The sequence below is a fragment of the Rhyacophila brunnea genome, unplaced genomic scaffold (assembly GCF_057557595.1).
Source record: "Rhyacophila brunnea isolate RB1 unplaced genomic scaffold, BYU_Rbru_1.0 scaffold_13, whole genome shotgun sequence".
Classification (NCBI taxonomy): domain Eukaryota; kingdom Metazoa; phylum Arthropoda; class Insecta; order Trichoptera; family Rhyacophilidae; genus Rhyacophila; species Rhyacophila brunnea.
The window spans coordinates 19,412,204-19,430,390 of NW_028232785.1; the positions used below are offsets into that span (position 1 = coordinate 19,412,204).

General features: G+C 33.8%; 1 protein-coding gene across 2 annotated transcripts; it reads right to left on the reverse strand.

Annotated features, from left to right (window-relative positions):
* Positions 1 to 9,311: 9,311 nt before the first annotated feature.
* On the reverse strand, positions 9,312 to 17,928 carry LOC147076819 (uncharacterized). Of its 2 annotated transcripts, XM_085941362.1 has the most exons (4): positions 17,698 to 17,905; positions 16,572 to 16,796; positions 11,108 to 11,296; positions 9,312 to 10,260 (listed from the first exon to the last, which is right to left on the reverse strand). In XM_085941362.1, exons 1-4 carry the CDS (start codon positions 17,836 to 17,838, stop codon positions 9,343 to 9,345), a joined length of 1,473 nt encoding a protein of 490 aa, XP_085797488.1. In that variant the 5' UTR covers positions 17,839 to 17,905; the 3' UTR covers positions 9,312 to 9,342. The 2 variants fall into 2 exon arrangements, with proteins under 2 accessions (XP_085797488.1, XP_085797489.1); XM_085941363.1 differs by lacking the exons at positions 9,312 to 10,260; positions 11,108 to 11,296 and adding an exon at positions 14,624 to 15,663 and having other exon boundaries at positions 17,698 to 17,928.
* Positions 17,929 to 18,187: the final 259 nt, after the last annotated feature.

The window sequence follows — 18,187 nt, forward strand, 5'->3', positions numbered from 1 at the left end:
GTTGCCATTTTTTGTTACCATGCGGTCCAAGAAATGTTAGTATTTCCACCAGAGTAATTATTTAAAGTAGGTACATACTTACATGTTGTTATTTAAGCTGAAAATTATAAATATAGGTTTTTATGTTTCTCACAAAAAAAAAAATACGTAACAATCAGTAATTGAAAGTCCCTTTCTTATTTTTAACTAAGATAGAAACTGTATTTCAAATATTATTTATAATTGTTATTATTCGCTATTGACTCTGAAGTCCCTTGAGATGTTGATCGTATTTTTCGCCTTGTGTTCTTCTGTGATGGTTTCAGTTTTAATGGTAGGTAAAACTCCTTTCATTTTATTTAGGACTTTTTTATACAATAATATAATACAATATAGATATTACAAAACATAGATGAATTAAGGTCCATTTACCTGTATGATCCAATGTTAATTCTATTCCTAAATCTAACTATATACTTAAATTTGTTCTGCATCTTCTTCATCCATGTTTTCCTAAGATTTTACAACTTTAAAGAATAATATTGTAAAAATAATGACATTGTTTTTGAATAATGCCCATTGATTTCTTTTTCGCTGTGAGGGAAAGTGCTGCGAAAGGGCTGGAGTTGAAAAGATGAATGGTTAATTATTCTGGTTCCTCTTCGTATGACTTGGAGCATTTTGAATAGCTCGTCAAATCCATATTTTCTCCATCCATATCAATCCGTATCAATCGTATAACACTTTCATCTGAGCTCATCAGCTCTGTCATCTGAACAGCAGACTACCATGCGGATGGATGGCATACATCCAAATGCTTTGGTTTTCGACTCTCGCATGAACGGAATCTCGTTTCCTTTGCAAGTGCCAAAGAACATAATATTATTTTGATTAGCTAGGTATCGGAATGACTATGTTTTACAATGATCACGTGTGTGTGGCACCATCCGGTCTTTGTTTTTCAATATCGCCTAAAGAACAATATGAAATTCAACATTGGCTGCCGTACTGTTTCGTTAAAATTCTCATTGCACTTTCTGGGACATTTTAGAACAGTCTTTGTGCTTTAAATAACTCCCTTCAGTTTGCTTACCTGTAACTGAAACATATGACTTTTCGTTTTGACTATGAGATATGTTTATTTTTTTCCATTCCTAGGGCTTTGCAAAACGTTTTCGTTTACTATTTAACTCATCAAGAACATCACCTTCTTTCTGAATTAAACATTATCGGACATCACCGACATTATTTCTTATATTAATTTCTTTTGGACATCCATTCAATTCTTCAAAAAAACCCGGTTGACCTATTTAAACACATTCCTGAGATGCTCTAAATGAGTTTATTATACAGGAAGTAGATGAATTATTATTAACTCACTGTTATGTCACTAATCACATATGTACAAGCGTCAAACGGCATACAACATATTTCATCTAAAATACGTATGAAAAGACTAGCTAATTATGTTATGTTATTTTTGTATTGTACTTATTTTTTTGCAATCAAAATATTTCACATATTATCTGATGATGTGTATTTTGAGTATATTGTAATATGTATCTTGTATCATTAAAATTGCTATTTAGTTGATATAACATAGGAAAAGCTGTAAATCATTAAAATGTTAATTTCGTTATTGTTTTTAATTAAACCTGTGCAATTACATATTTGATTTAAACACTGTTGTACTGTGTGACTTTTATAATATCAGATAGCCTTACGCGAGATGGGCAAGATAAAAAATAAAACTGTAGAATGTCGGCAGAAGATTAAACAAAACCCAGGTCATTGGATAACCGAATGGTAATCAACTGTATATATTATATTTTTCCGCCAAATTGCACACAATTTAAACAACTTATCATAGGAATAAGTTAGTAATAATTCTTCGACAGCCCTGGCGTGATTCAATACTGTCGGTACCTTTGTTAAGTTCTCATGCGACCCGCTAGCTTTGAATAAAAAAATAATCTGTGGGTGACTCCACGTTAATAATCATTTTTTATGTAAATTATTTCTTGCATTGGCATTACTTACCAACAAAATACAATAATTATTGTACGTACTGTTACCAGACAAAAAAGAAAAGACCCCGGCGCGAAAATTTCTAATTCCAAATCAACAATTTAACAACAAACACATCAAAACGCCCCCGGCTGAAGATTTAGCTTTCCTGACTGACAACATAACAATAATCGCAATACGTATTCCGTCGGTCGCACAGCGGGCCGACGAGGGACAAAGGTGCATTTTATTACCCGACCCGGGGATGAAGGCGGCCGATACCAAGTACCGTTAGTCGGTCCCCTGCTCCTTTCCTCCTTCCCTCGGCAGAATAAACCCCGCCAAAAATTAAAAGATGTTTTTTTAAAAATAGCGTCAGTCCGAAGCTACCAACGATCGCGGCGTGAGACACAAGTTTTTAACCTGCGTAAGGCCGCGCGCCCGCGGGCGGTGTTTTTCAACGCAAAAATGCCACGCTTTCCTCGATGTTGTAAATCAGTGAATCTCTTTTCCCGTTATCGTGTTAATAGTAATTCATGTAACCACCCTTAAAACGAATCTCGTGTCCGATAAAGTGTTTCGGTGTTGATCCCGGCAATTGTGCCTAAATATATTAACCCGCCTCCGTGTTAGCTTCGAATGAATTAAAAGTGTTGCGGCAATGGCCAATAATAATAACGTGTCTTCTCTGTTGTAATCTACAATGTAATCTATAATGTAATATCCGTCGATGTCTGTATAATTTAGTGTAAATAAATCCCGCCTGCGCAGGGCTGTTAAATCAAAAGATGTGTTTTATATAATTAAACCCCATGATGTCACACATCCCTAGATCAAAGTAATGCTTCAGAAGAAACCTGCCAGTCCAACATGTGAGTCCCTCCTTTCTCCTGGGTATTACTACCTATTGTTGTAAAAATAAAGTTGCGTTACCTGTTTGTAAAATTGTCAGACTAAATTTTAACTTATCGGGTAAGTAATAAAAAGTCATTAATGGAGTTAGCATTTAATTGGTAGAATTCCATTTTAAAAGAAATGAAAATATAATTAATTATATTTTCATTTCTTTTAATAAAAAGTCACTTTCTTTTTATACTCGTAATAAACAGACATCACTTTTTTTTAAATATGCATTAGAATTAAACAATATGTACCTATTTTTTTTAAATAATTATGTAATAGGTCTTACACATTCAAAATAAATACTATTCATTAATAATGTTTTTTGGATAGCTCGTGAAATAAAAATGTAGGTAGATATGTGTTAAAACATCCTTCGTATGTTTACTTCTCGGACAATTTCAGGTTAAAACGTTATTAATATATTATTAGGTTTATATCGTGGCTATCCATCATATTGGTTGCAATACTTTCCACCAAACAGCTGATTAACAAATTGAATTTAGTAACATTTACGTATATTAGAAGATATCATTTTTTGGTCACCCCATACTTTCTTCACGTCGACAGTGTTTATGGTTTAAATTTAATTAAGAAATCATTATTTACTTTAGACCAAAGCATTGTCGGCAACCTTTGAATATCACCAGTAGAGCAACAATTCCGGACCACATGTAAAAAAATCATATTTTCAATTCTCAAGGGCATTTCTGTAGAGCGTCCCCTTAAATCTATTAGACTTTAAATTCAAATTCCATCACGTACCTTCACTCGATAGTATTAATATAATAATATTGGACATTTAATACCTATGTAAACATTCAAATGTTATTTATTTATTCTGCGCATACAAATGTAAAGTAAAGATATGATGTTTTTTTTTATGTATTTATGTAGGTAGTTTGGCAATATTCGTGATGTTATTTTAATTTTAAATTCAGCCTTAGTACGAAAAAAACATTGCAAATATGACTACATTTGGATTACATATGAAATTGCGTGACGTCTATCTATACTCATGTGCGAATGTCGCTATGCGCGAATTTACTTGCTAGCTACTGTATTGAGTGCGTTGTCTATTAATAATGTCATTGGGCATAGTCTAACGCTTAAGCGGCGCGGTAATTGTCGGTAACTGGTGAAAAACCTTACAAATGCAATGTATGCATACATATAGATGCTCGCAAATTAGTCACCTTAAAAGCCATAAAATGACAAATTCTCTTGAAAAACCATATAAATGCAATGTATGTCAATATAATGCTCGCGACTTAGTTGCCTCAACTTTTAAGAAAGTGTAAGTATATAATATATAATAAATGAAATGTATATGGATGCTCGCGACGGAGAAATCTTAGAATAGGTACATGTAAAGATACAATATATTGGTGGATATCCTTTAAAATAAAATAACTATCTACTTATACGAAGGCTCGGCACAACGTTTTCTTAAAGCTCATGAAACGACACAGGAGAAAAACCATTTGCGTGTGATGAATATAATATAAATAATTAATGTAAACAGTGATACGTTGTTTAAGAATTCAAAAACTTTCAGGACAATCCCATTTGCGTGAAACCATTATCAAAGCCGTCAAAGGTAATACATTTTTAAATTACCTACATAACTTCATTTGACAACTACTACTGCTCTACGTTTATGCACTGAAGCCACCGTGTATTTGAAAGTTGCTATACATACTACCTACTGCACGACAATTATGTGTGTTTCATTTTCTTATGTCACTCACATATTCAAATCCCGGCTTCAAAATATAGTCTAATGGGGTAGGCATAGCCATACTGAATTATTTTAATAATCAGCTGTTCTGTATTCCCACGAATAAACGCCAAATGCGCACGGCTCATTACTGATCATTGTTCGACGACCCCACGCAAGAGAATCCAGCCATATCTTCACACCCTGCATCCGTCCTGAGATGTCGTCGTCGCGCTCGAACACACGTACAGACAGTACTTCCCGCCGAACGATACCTGGTCCCAGCAACCCGCCGCCTTCCCATAAAAAAGCAACCCTACCCTGACCGCCGCAGTAACCTGGCGAACCCTACAATGTGATGACACCCTACCAGAAGCTGATTCTCCCTCCTAAACCGTTGGTGCCTGCCGGAAGAAATTTCGCAGGATGAACCGAAAACCCCGATGACATCAAACCCATAACTTGCTGAGCGTTCACCTCGCGGGTCGAACAAAACGTACCCTATGAAAAACCATCAATGAGTTACCAACTTAAACCTTTGTTTTACCAATACACCCCTATTCATTTTACTTGATCATGACAGATTTCTGATATGAAATTGGAGACAAATGCATCAGGGAGGTTTATCACCAAATACATAAGACCCTCCAATTCGCTGTCAGCTAGCTCAGATGAAACTGGGATTGAATTAATGCAATATTTATTATTATCTGTATGTAACTAAACTTATTATAGTTACTCGTAAAAGATAGTATTTCTACAATGTCTTTTCCTTTTACAGGATGTGCACTGGTGAACAGGTATAACTACGAATTAAACACTTGGAAGGTTGGTTTTATATATATTTTTATTTTACATATAGTTACTCGTATTTAAGAAACTTTTAAATGTTTATTAAAACATTAATTTAATTATTGTTAATTTATATATTTTAATTGTATTCGTAACTTATGTTTAATTATTAAAGTTAAATTTTCGACGTATATTGAAAGCGCGCGTACCTACTTATTTTGTAAAAAAAAACGGTACTTATTTTGTAAAAATGTCATACTAATATTCGATATTACGACTCTCGTATTACGAAACGACGATTTTATAAATTATAATATTGTTTCGCACTAACAATAGTTGCGGAGAAATGTCTTCCTGGGAAGAATGCTAACTGAATTCCTAAGTCATTAGAGATATAAATAAATTTTTGAAACATGAGTCACTGGTTCGAACGAAGTTTTGAAAGGATACATCTTATCAATAATTATTCGCTTTTATTTTCGCGCGTCCGCATAATATTGAACTACTTTTACATTACTTAATATGAAACTTATATAATGCTTACGTGCTATGTATAAGTTATTTAATTTCATAAACTAGGTACATAGTTATTTATTTATTTATATAATACTAATTATATTAATTCAAACACATACATCGCCATTCATGCTTTTAATTACCTAAAATATAAACATTTTGACGAATAATCAAAGAATTTAAGATATATCGCACCGTGAGTGTAAAACCAACGTATGTGCAAATTACATAGTTTGGAGATATAAGGGTTTGAAGTTTTCATTTGGACAGGATAAATAGAGTTTCTAAAATAAAACTATAATATTTGGTGTATGTATACATTATGACATGTTCTTTTATTAATTTTATTTTTTTTCATATAAATTCATCAAGATTACAAGTTTTAGCAGTTGCTATGGTTTTACACTTTCATGATGCATAGAAAGTGTTGATATTTTGCAGTTACCTGAATTGCAGTAAGATTTTTATTGGGAACTTTGGTAATACCATTATAATATAATATATTATATTATTAAATAAATCAAGAATGATATTTACCTATAATATTTTGATATTTTAAGATTACTAACTATAATTTATTAAAATAGATGCATACAATTTTAAACCAAAATAAAAATAGCAAATTACAATAATTGTAGTGTTTTTATAATTAATTTTATCGACGTCAATTATTATCTGAATCTGTATTTAAATGTGTCGATGAAAGTTTTTTTTATAAAAATTGTGGTGTATTTCTGGTATCACTTTTGATGAACATAGGGAAATCAAGTCATTTAATTTTGCTTCGGAGATCCGAGGTGGTTTTATAAATGCTTTGTGTAGTTGAGGTTGTACTGATTGACGTCCGCCCTGACGTTTTCTAATATTTATTACATCAAACACTTCTGTTTCATACTTATTTTTATAGAACAGGCAATAAGGATTGTTTTTCCTCACTTCAATAACGCGAATGTCTACCCAACTAACCTTTTTACTATTTTCGTTGAGTTGAAAATTATTGCCCATTTCATTTGCTAACTTTTGAAAATCAAAAATCTCGTCAGTGCCAATTTCCAGTGAATCACTGGAATCCACTGTATTGGTATATAAATTGGACCTGACTTCAAGACTATTTTTTTGTTTCTCTATGCAAGAGTGTTATAGAGTCACCCTTATTCTAGGTGTGTCCTACGACCAAAAAGTTGTGTGTGAATTTTGGGATATTAAAATTCTGGACGACGTATAAATACATTGCTGTAATAAATTTATTTTTATTCTGTCCGGCACAATTATCCGAATAAAAAATGACTTCCTTCCCAATTGATTGGTCTTCCAAAAATTTTACAACACAAGAACCAATTGCATTGGCCCCTTTTTTTTGTAGTCCCTTCATGCTAAACAAAACATTAACCATTTTTATTATTAATGTGTGTAAGATGCTAAAATTATAGGTTGAAAGCTTTCTTTTATAATATAGCACTGATATCTGGGCATTTGGTGTTGATAATACGGCCTGCAGATTATAGCAACATACTATTTTATTCGTCTTTCGCCTTCTGTGTTCTCGATAATTGTTTATTTTTTTTTATGAATGTCATATATTATTTAACTTGAATTATATTTTTCTCTTCGCCACTGCAATTTTTATATTTTTCACAAAAGTCACATAGGTCCTTGTTTGGTTGAAAAAAGCCTATATTATAATGGGTATTGTTCCTCTTGCAAACCAGCAGCATCCTTATCTATATCCAACATGGGTTCTTCAGCATCAGGAAATGTACTTGTCACATTTTTGAAAATCTGTAACATTGCAAAAACAAAAATATCATAGATCTGATTGATATACTGTTGTGTTAATTGAAAGAGTTTATTATTGTAGGTGCATAAAATAAATACATAGGTACATAAGATAAGTCGATAATAATAAGTTTCATAACAATAATAATATTAAGGTTAGTTTTGTATATCATTTTAGTATAATATTTATCACAAAGTCTTACCTTTTTAGAAGTTTTTCAGCTTTTAAAGCTAACTCCACCATCATTCGAATCCTTAAACTCATATTTGATAAAAACAAAATACACTGCACTACATTACTTGAATCAAAGGAAACAATAATGTATTGTAGAATACGTCTGGATGCGTTATCTAAGTCTTAACACTGAATCATTTCAATAATTGCCTGCTATCACAATAATAAAAACAATGCCACATTGCATTCACCAAAAGAATGCGTCTGATGCTCGAGTTTCACAATTAGTCTGGATAATCATTTGCAGATACTATGGTTTTACATTAACAATGGAAGTAAATCTTTGTATTGTAAAACCCAAATATCTGTCTTTTTTAATGAAAATTTTTAAGTTCGCAGTAACTTCAATTTTACATTATCAAGTTTATGACTTTTGCAGTTGTTTTGCATTTAAATCTCGAAATTGAAAAATTTGCACTTGCTATGGTTTTACACTCACGGTGCGATATGTTCGGTTAGTTATGGTGTGTTATGAAATCAAGGACATGCTTACGTCTAACAATAAAGTAATTTGGACTATTGGGAGAGGCACAATAATTAGAGATGTAACAAACATCCAACCAAAGGATGTCCCCAATTCCATACCAGAAATTAAAAATCTCAATATTAACATACCCCTGACAAAAGTTGAAAAGCCCTGCCTGACAAATGATATCTGCCAAAAACAAACGCGCATTTCGGTGTATCTTCAAACCGAGAAATGGGTACCTGTTTGCCCTTCTCGGTAAAGTACATCCGACATCGACGGAGAAACTTACCGTTTAGAGGGTTTAAAAATCTCTAAACTAACCCGCCCGCCCCGCACTCCTCTCATATTGCACCCCTTATCGTTACAACATTGACCACCGAACAGACATAAACAAAAAAAACGACCCTGAGTGGCGTCAGCCCGATATGCGGCGTGATTGACGCCTCAGATATCACAATATAGACCTCATTCGTTGTAATATTATAAGTCAGTGCACCCCTTGTCGTTATTGTGTTAATGATAATTCCTCTATCCAGCCTTACAAGTGACCCGTCAATGATATAGTGAAACCAAAAGAAAAAAGAATCCCATAATATCTAGTAATGTGAAGATAATCAACCTATAAGTGTTAACAGTGCGAAATCTAAATCCCACTTTAAAAAATTATTCTATGCGGAATTATTAAATAAAAATTTGCGTTATCAATTTAATACTTTTGTCTATATAATGTGTAACTCAACCCCCTAAAATGTCTCTTTCACCATAAAAAAAGAACCCGAAATGAAAGCCTTCACTATACGCAGGTGAGCTCTTAAAGGTATTACCAGTAAGTGTCATTTTGATGATGAATTAAATTTTTTTTAAAACACACTTTGCATTAGTATGGGTTTTTAGTAGTATTTTATTATTAACACCAATTTGCAGAAATCTCTTAAAACCCACATCGCACTAATGTGGCTTTTCACTGATATGTATCATTTTATGTGTTTTGAGATGAAAAATTCGCGAAAAGTTTTTAAAACACACATCGCATTGATGTGGTTTTTCACCAGTATGTGTCATTTTATGTTTTTTGAGATTACCAATTCCCAGAAAGTTTTTAAAACACACATCACATTGGTGTGGTTTTTCACCAGTATGTGTCATTTTATGTATCTTGAGATTACCAATTTTCAGAAAATTTTTAAAACACACATCACATTGGTGTGGCTTTTCACCAGAATGTGTCATTTTATGTCTTTTGACACTACTATTGTCATGAAAGTTTTTATGACATACATCACATTGGTGTTTTTTTTCACCAGAATGTGTCATTTTATGTTTATTTAAATTACCAAATTGCAGAAAGTTTTTAAAACAGACATCGCATTGGTGTGGTTTTTCACCAGTATGTGTCATTTTATGTCTTTTGAGATGACCAGTATCCTGAAACTTTTTTTGACATACATCGCATTGGTGTGGTCTTTCATCAGTATGTTTCATTTTATGTCTTTTCAGATCACTAATTTGCGAAAATCTTTTAAAACACACATCGCATGGATGTGGTTTTTCACCAGTATGTGTCATTTTATGTCTTTTGAGAGTAACAACTTCCAGAAATCTTTTAAAACATACATCGCACTGATGTGGTTTGTCACCAGTATGTGTCTTCTTATGTCTTTTAAGACTACTGATTTCATGAAAGTTTTTATGACATACATCGCATTGATGTTGTTTTTCGCCATTCTTATTAATACCACACTTCGAGATTTTATTTGTTGGATGTGGTATTTTGTTCTTGACCAAGTTATCGTCAACTGCGCCTATTCTAACGGTGTCCAGCGGTTTACTGTAACGTTGTTCTGTGAAATATTGCTGGGTAGAAATCTGCAAAAAGAAAAATGTTGGCATAGTCAGTTCAATAATATTAAAATTAAAAGGTTAAAAAACAGGGTTCTCTAATATTGCATAAATACTATGAGTTTTGAACACAAATCGTTGTAAATAATTGGTGTTTTTTTTTTCTCGATAAAATAGAACTAACGAATAGGTTAACTGTGATACTGCGCTCATTTTTTTACATTTATGGTTAGTATCATCAAGAATACTCACGCTTGATCAACGCTACCAAATTATCCAAATTTACTTTTTATATCTTTCGTCGGTATGCAGATTCTATTAAAAAATTCCATTCAGCGGATGAGGCTTATTTCTGGCTAACGGTTTATCAATAAGGAAAATCGCCGCATTTGAAGTGAGACCAATCCAGTAGAGGACTGAGAGCCTTCATCGCATGAATTATATGACAAAAATGCACCGTTCAGTTCGGTTTCCACGCTGGTGGCATCATCGGAATAAATTTCTTCAAAAATAAGGCCGGACCTCGATTATGAACTTCGAACATTCGTTCGGAAGTGATTTGGTTTAAACATGTGCCTGACGACGATTTGGGGGTCAGTTGAGTCCGAGAAATGGACCTATCAATTCACCACCGAAGTTGGGTGATTTGACGTTTCTATCAAATCATATGACAATCCGGCCGGCAGTGCTCAATAACAAGTGGCCCAAATTGGACGCACAGAATTTGCTTTGCTGAGAATAGTTGCGAGAGTGTTAGTGTTTAGTGTTAATAACGATGTTTCGGATAAAAAAATTATTAAAACGTGTATAATTTTTACAATTTAAAATTCTATAGGGTTTAATAAACAACATTATTATAATTGAACGTACATACCTGATCTAATGGCCTGTATTGTGGATCAGAACAGCCGGGTTGAGGATTAGTATTGATTTGGTGGATTGCGTTGTCTTCTTCGATTCCTCTTTGATGGCAAATTTCCTCTTTGATGGCAAATTCTTCTTTGATGGCAATTCCTTTAGTATCGTTCTCACATTTTATATTAATCAGAACGTATTCACGCATCTGGAAATATTATCATTATTAATAAAATGTTATAGTATCAACGGCCCAAAAACTTTCATCGGTTTAACTCACCACATAGCATGCTACTGGCTTCCTCGTAAACATGTTTTTTAGGTCTTGTCGCGTGATGTCTAATGGTCGGTCCAGACGCGTGTAATGTAAAACTAATGTATGGATGGCACACGATCTTGACGTGAATAAATTCTCGAGCACTGCGAGTGCCTTTGTGTTCGTGTTAAAAACCGACAGCTGATGGATCAGCGCGCACGTCGCTATGAGCATTACATATATGGATCGTAGCTACGTCCACATGACAAATTCGCGTACCGCGGCGTCTTGCGTGGGCGAAGTCGATGCGAACGCAATCGCGAAACGGTTTGAAGCGATATATAGCAATACGATGCGAAGCGGCAACGTTGTTCTACGTTGCCAGTACCTGTCACCAGTCGGCCGGTCGGCATCGCAAATTCATCGTAAACGGACGCAAGGGCTTTTTATTTGAAAACTCATTTATATTAAATACAATTAATTGATTATTATGTTTTAAATGTTTTCTATATAATATGCGTTAATTATGCATCTATATATCGTCGGTGTTTTGTAAAAAGGGCGAATCAACCATTTTGGTGAAATTGAGATTTTAATGAAAACACAATATGTACCTCACTAGCCTTGTTATGTAAAAACGGCAAACCTGTATCTCTACGGGAAAGTACTTAAAAACGATAATTGTAAGGGCGAATATCCACTTTGTGTTATGAATAAAGGGCGAATGTGACATATTTGGCCTTTTAAAATAAAATCTGTCCTAAAGTAGTGGTAAGTGTTATGATGTACGGGCGAATATACGATATTCGCCCTCCCTGCATATCCACCTACATATCAATGTGACTATTGTTAAATCAAAATTGTCGAGTTCGCCCAACGTCACTATCATTCGTGTCATTTTACTAATGACAGTAATGACAAAGCTTATTGGCGGAATTGTTTGTAGAAGTTTCCTCAGTGTAATTTATGGCTCGATGACATTGAGCTACTTTACAAGCTGCTTGTCGGCGAGTTTAAAAGTGGGCGAGTCAGTTAGTGTGATTGTGATGATGACACACAAAACTTTCCACTCGCTTAGAAGCCAGCAAGCTATTGATTTGAAACCATCATTTTTGCTACTATTTTGACAGGACGTATTGAGTAGTTTGTTTTTTTACCGGCTGGTTTGCCACTATCGCTCTACTGCCCGGACGCAGATCGGCCCACACGCCAGCGTATAGCGTGTAAAGTTGACCGGCAGTCAACTTTTATCGGTAGATAGTTTACAATCTGCTTGTTAACTTGTTCGATGATGACACTGGGCGACTTTACAGGCAGATTGTAAATTCGCCAACAAGCAGCTTATAAATCAGCTCAATGTCATCGAGCCATTAGTGATAAAAGAATGTTTTACTTGACAATTGGTTTAACAATCGTTTGAAATATAGTTATTTGCTTTTTCTACTAATGCGTCAATTACATTGAGTTACTTTACGAGCTATTTGTTGGCGAATTTAAAAGCGGGCGATTCAGCTACTGCGATTGTGATGATGACACGCAAAACTTTCCATTCGCTAAGAATCCAACAAGCTGATGACTATTTTGACAGAACGTAGTTCGTTTTTTACCGGGAGGTCGCTACTACGCTCTACTGCCCACACGCCGGCGTGTAGCGTGTAAAGTTGACCGGCTTTCAACTTTTCTCGGTAGATTGTTTACAATCTGCTTGTTAACTTGTTCGATGATGACACTGAGCGACTTTATATGCAGATTATAAATTCGCCAACAAGCAACTCATAAAGTAGCTCAATGTCACTGATGCGTAATTGAACAGCATGTGTATTCAATATTAAGTATTCATCGAGTAATACAACATACTTTACCTCAAAATGAGCGAGATGTAAGTTTTCTTGTTTAATTTTTCGTGTTGTACAGTTGTTAAGCAATTTTGGTTTCGACATGTAATATACATTAAGATAAAATACCGGAAATCAGGCTATGGAAAGAAAAAAAACAGCTGAGAGCCGCTGGAAAAGAGTATAAAACTGCGGCGGGAAATGTTGTTCAACATAGGAAATGATTTAATTTTTTCTGCAGAAAATGTACATATTATAAATGCAATGATAGATTTTTGGGGAATTTTGGAAACTCGGTGAAAACGATGGCAACCAAAATGAACGGAGACAATATATTATTTCAGATAGTATAACTATTGAAAACCCCAAAAAGCAGCGTGTAAACAATATTTCACACAATTTTAATCATTTTGTATCTCCAGTCCAGTTAATTTGTCCTTACTTAATAAAAAATAATCTGATGTTCCATAACTATTTTGATTAGGTATAACATGCCTTTTAAGGACAAAAACACTCTTAATTTTGACTAGAATATGGTTTTGATTTAATTTAACTTTCACTAATATATTGTTTTGTCTTGTAAAAGTTTTAATAAATTATTATAAACATAATAAAATTACTTTCCTTATAATTATTCCCTAAGAAACCCACATATCTAAGGGCGAACGTGCAACTTTTCCGTATTTTTTATCACACATAAAGGGCGAATATCCATTTAAAATAGTTTTTCCGACCTTTTTATACAAGTTTATACATTTTTTTTATATTATCAAGACAGTAGTTCCTCTAAGCTTTAATATTTATTTGTTAGACATTTATAATCATCCATAGGTAATTAATAATTAAATGTCAAAAGTTAAAAATCCTCATCCTGTAAAATAGCATTTTGGTTGATTCGCCCTTTTTACAAAACACCGACGATATATAATGCTTCATGACAGCCGCGCAAGCGAGGGAAAATTTTGACAACATCCTATACAACGAAATGTTAATTAAATAATAAAATAAAAGTAATTACTTGTAGAACCACTTATTTCCGCAACTGTCTCCCATTCACGGTGATATAATAGACGATTATGATATCTTTTGTTTCTTTGGTCCCACAATGCAGGACGTTCTTGAATGGAACAACTACATCTGACATGATGAATGCATGATAAACGTCACTTTAGCAGCGTCCACTTCGCGCAAAAATATCAAACCAACTGATCGCGTCATTAAAGCCCCGCCCCGCTTCGCAACGATCTCCGGGGATTATCTGCACGTAGGCCACTACAGGTGGCCTTGACTATTTGATATTATCGTGCCGCGCCGCGCAGCGTCGCATTCGCATCGACTTTGCCCACATAAGACGCTCAGGGATATAACACGCGTCTGGACGCGGTTTCACATGCACCTTAGGATGTTTTGTTGAAGCTAGTCGTAATTTTCTGTTTTTTTTTTTCACTATTCTTACACAGTGGTTTATAGTTATTAGCATAAAGTCGAATAGCTGATAATTATGTCCATAGTTTGCGTTTGACATGACTGTTGCGGAGTTCTGAATTAATTTGTCATCAGCAGGCCGATGTTAGAACTTGCGAGTCGTGTGAAACGTCGTAGTTATTCGCGAAAGTGAGGTAAGTTATCGAAATATGGCATATCGAAACTTATCACCACCTGAATTAGTCATAATCTGTGTCGACATTATTGCCCATACCAAAGGGCACTCGTGACCATAGTCGCCCATGCGACTTGAGTCTGTGAGCATGCGCACTGATGTCTCGCGCCGATAACGTAGTTTAGTTTTGAACAATTGCCAAATAAAAGTGAAAGGATAGGCTGCGAAAAGATAGTATTTTATTATTGGGCTCGCGAGAATAATTACCTACATATTATTATTTTATATTTCGCCAAAGCATTGCTATATATTTGTATCGTTCACCCAATTATTGTAAAATATGTCAATCCCATAAATAGTTACTTTTGCTGCACTTTTAGGATGTAATCATCCGCGAAACAGATCAAATAATTATGCTAACTTATGTCAAAATGCTTTTTCACTCAGTGATACACTATTTATACGTAATTTCCGGTTAAACAAAGAGCTTGTGAGATATATTTTACAAATTCTCACGCCATATAGGTACTACCTATATTATCATAAGTTTAATGTTACTATCAACAGTATCAACAAGCGTGAAGAGTTTACAATGAGAAAAATTAAAAAGGTTGTATAGCTTAAAATTAATCAAAGACATAGAAGATGTATGTTATATTTTGACACATTATAACGTTGATAATATTATATCCATGGAGAATTAAAAAGTTGTAGGTAGGTATAATGTTGAGACGAACATAACCTTACCTGATTTCAATTAAGATCACTTAATTGAAACCTCTCCTTTCTTTTGCTACTTTTGCACGACGAAGGACGTGAATTCATGTACCTATTTCCCGATGTCCATGTTTATTTTGATATTTCGTTTCGTATGTGACAGTGACCTTGAAAATCAAAACGTCAAAATGAATGAGTTCGCTCACAGCTATTACCAATTTATAAACAATAAAGATGCCAAATTATTATATTATTCACAATTTTACTTAATACTCTATTATCTTGAGTTCAATTAATTATGTTAATGTTTTATAATGGTTTGTAATGAATAAATACCTACATAAAAATAAATTTTATTGAAGACACTGTTTATTTTGTTAAATCTTGTTTTACAGTGTAATAATATTATATGGTTTCGCATTTATGTAAGATTATATTCTACGTACATATATCTATATCATATTATACTAAATCAATCGAATATTATAGGAATTATACACAAACATAACCAACAAAAATAATGATTTCGTTTGACATTTAATTTTTGACGTTTCATCTCGTACCATAGACACCGATTTTCTCGGTTTTGGCGATGTTGCCAACTGGTCACTCGCGAGTAAAAATAGTCCGTAGCGAGTGGCTTCAAAAATAGGTAGTATGATAATACGGTATGAAACGGGCGATATTAACTTGTCATCCTACACAGTTGTCGACCACACGACTCGCAAGTTCTAACATCGGCCTGCAGAAATCGCGTTCCCATGGAAATTCTGCCAATCCAAAATCCAACGATCCAACCGTTTGATTTGTTTCAATATAACGAACCTTCAACATGTAGTACAGTATTTTGATATCACTGCGTAATGTAGGTGTGTAAATAGATCCTATTTATCTTTTCAGCTCTGATTTCGTTAATTTGATGGAAACCCCACTATGTAAACAATTTTTCCCCAGCACCAGAATATTGGTAACTGTTAATTCCGAATAATCGTGCCGATTTTCGTTTCGTTTTCGACCTTGAATTTGTCAAAAAATTATAAATACCAACGCCTAAACAAATAAGGAGTCTACTTACATCTTTTAAGTGAATGCTATTACTCTTGTCCTCGATATTTTCCTGTTTGACTGACACATCAAATCGACTCTTCCTCTTGATGTCATCTATGTCAATCCATTGATATGCAACGTCGCTGATTTCCTCCGCCGGTTCGTCAGGCAATATTTCAACAAATTCTTCTTTGGCGACGATTCCCTCTTTATTATTCTCAGACTTTATATTGATCAGACCGCTTTCATGATTCTGAAAATAATACCATTATAATCAAGTGAGTTTATAGTTTCTACTCGCTGAGCGACATTCCAGCTCAATAATCTTTCAAAAGTTTAACACATTACAGATCGTGTAATCGTCTCTGTAAACATATTTTTGTATGTCTTGTCGTGTGTTGTCTAACATTCACTTTACCATGTTATGTTGAAGCTAGTCGTGATTTTCTGATTATTTTTTACACTATTCGCTCACAATCGTTAATAATATAATCATTGCCATAATAGGTGAAATCAAATAACTGATAATCATTCTCATAGTTTGCGTTTGACAGGTCGAATACATATTATTACATACAATATATTTATTGCATTAATTATGTATGTTAAGTTTAAGATATATGTAGAATAAAAATGACAGCGTATTCAGTTTGACATTACTAATAAACTGCTTGGTTGACATGATCAACAAAAGTGATCAATAATAAATTAATAGCTATTCGCTGGAATAATAAGTCGTGACATCCTTGTCTTACAAAAATACTCGCAAAACACTTAAATTCGACAATAAACAAACAAAAACCATGAAATTATCAAAGTCTTTAATCGTTGATAAAAAATAATACTCAGCTGTCAATGGTCAATACGATGCACTGTTACACTCACTAACATGTTATTTTACTAAATTATTTTAATATCAGTAGGTACATATTGTAGGCGCGTGAATAAGTACCTAACTATTTATTTTTGCAGTAGTGATATCGTTAATTCGAAGGAAAAACAACCGTATAGGTATAACGCATCTTTGTTTTTGACAAGCACCAGAACATTGGTAATTGAAGAATAGTCGTGCCAATTTTAGTTTAAAAATTGACCTCGAATTTACCAACAAAATTATGAATACCAACGCTCAAACAAATAAGGAATCTACTTACCTCTTCTAAGTGAATACTTTTACTCTTGTCCTCGATATTTTCCTGTTTGACTGACACGTCACATCGACCCTTCACGTCGCTCATTTCCTCCATCGTTTCATCAGGCAATATTTCATTGTTTGGTTCGGTTTTTACTTCCATTTTATGCGATAATTAACATCAAAATCTGTCAACACCTTCACGATGACGCCGTACTTTACTCGTCAATGTGTAAAATAAAATGACATTCATTAAGTGTTGCCATTTTTTGTTATCATGGGCATGCGGTCTTGGAAATTTTAGTATTTCCGCAAGAATAATTATTTATAATTTATATTTAATATTTATAAATAGACACACAAAGTTTGGTTTTTAGTGATTTATGATATTTTTGTAAAGATTTGTGGAATTAGTGACGTGGCAAGCAGCGGCGGCTCCTCTAATACCATGCAAGTGCTACGCACTGCCTGCATTTTTGAAGACATCGCTCAACTTTTCATTGTTATTCATA

What these genes read in the sequence shown, in the direction of transcription:
- LOC147076819 (XM_085941362.1), bottom strand. Translation starts at nt 17,838, where the DNA reads ATGGAAGTAAAAACCGAACCAAACAATGAAATATTGCCTGATGAAACG. An exon ending in ATAGCATTCACTTAAAAGAT is followed by an intron (nt 11,297 to 16,571) that starts GTAAGTAGACTC and finishes TAATATTTCCAG; the next exon opens with ATGCGTGAATACGTTCTGAT. An exon ending in AATACAGGCCATTAGATCAG is followed by an intron (nt 10,261 to 11,107) that starts GTATGTACGTTC and finishes TTCTTTTTGCAG; the next exon opens with ATTTCTACCCAGCAATATTT.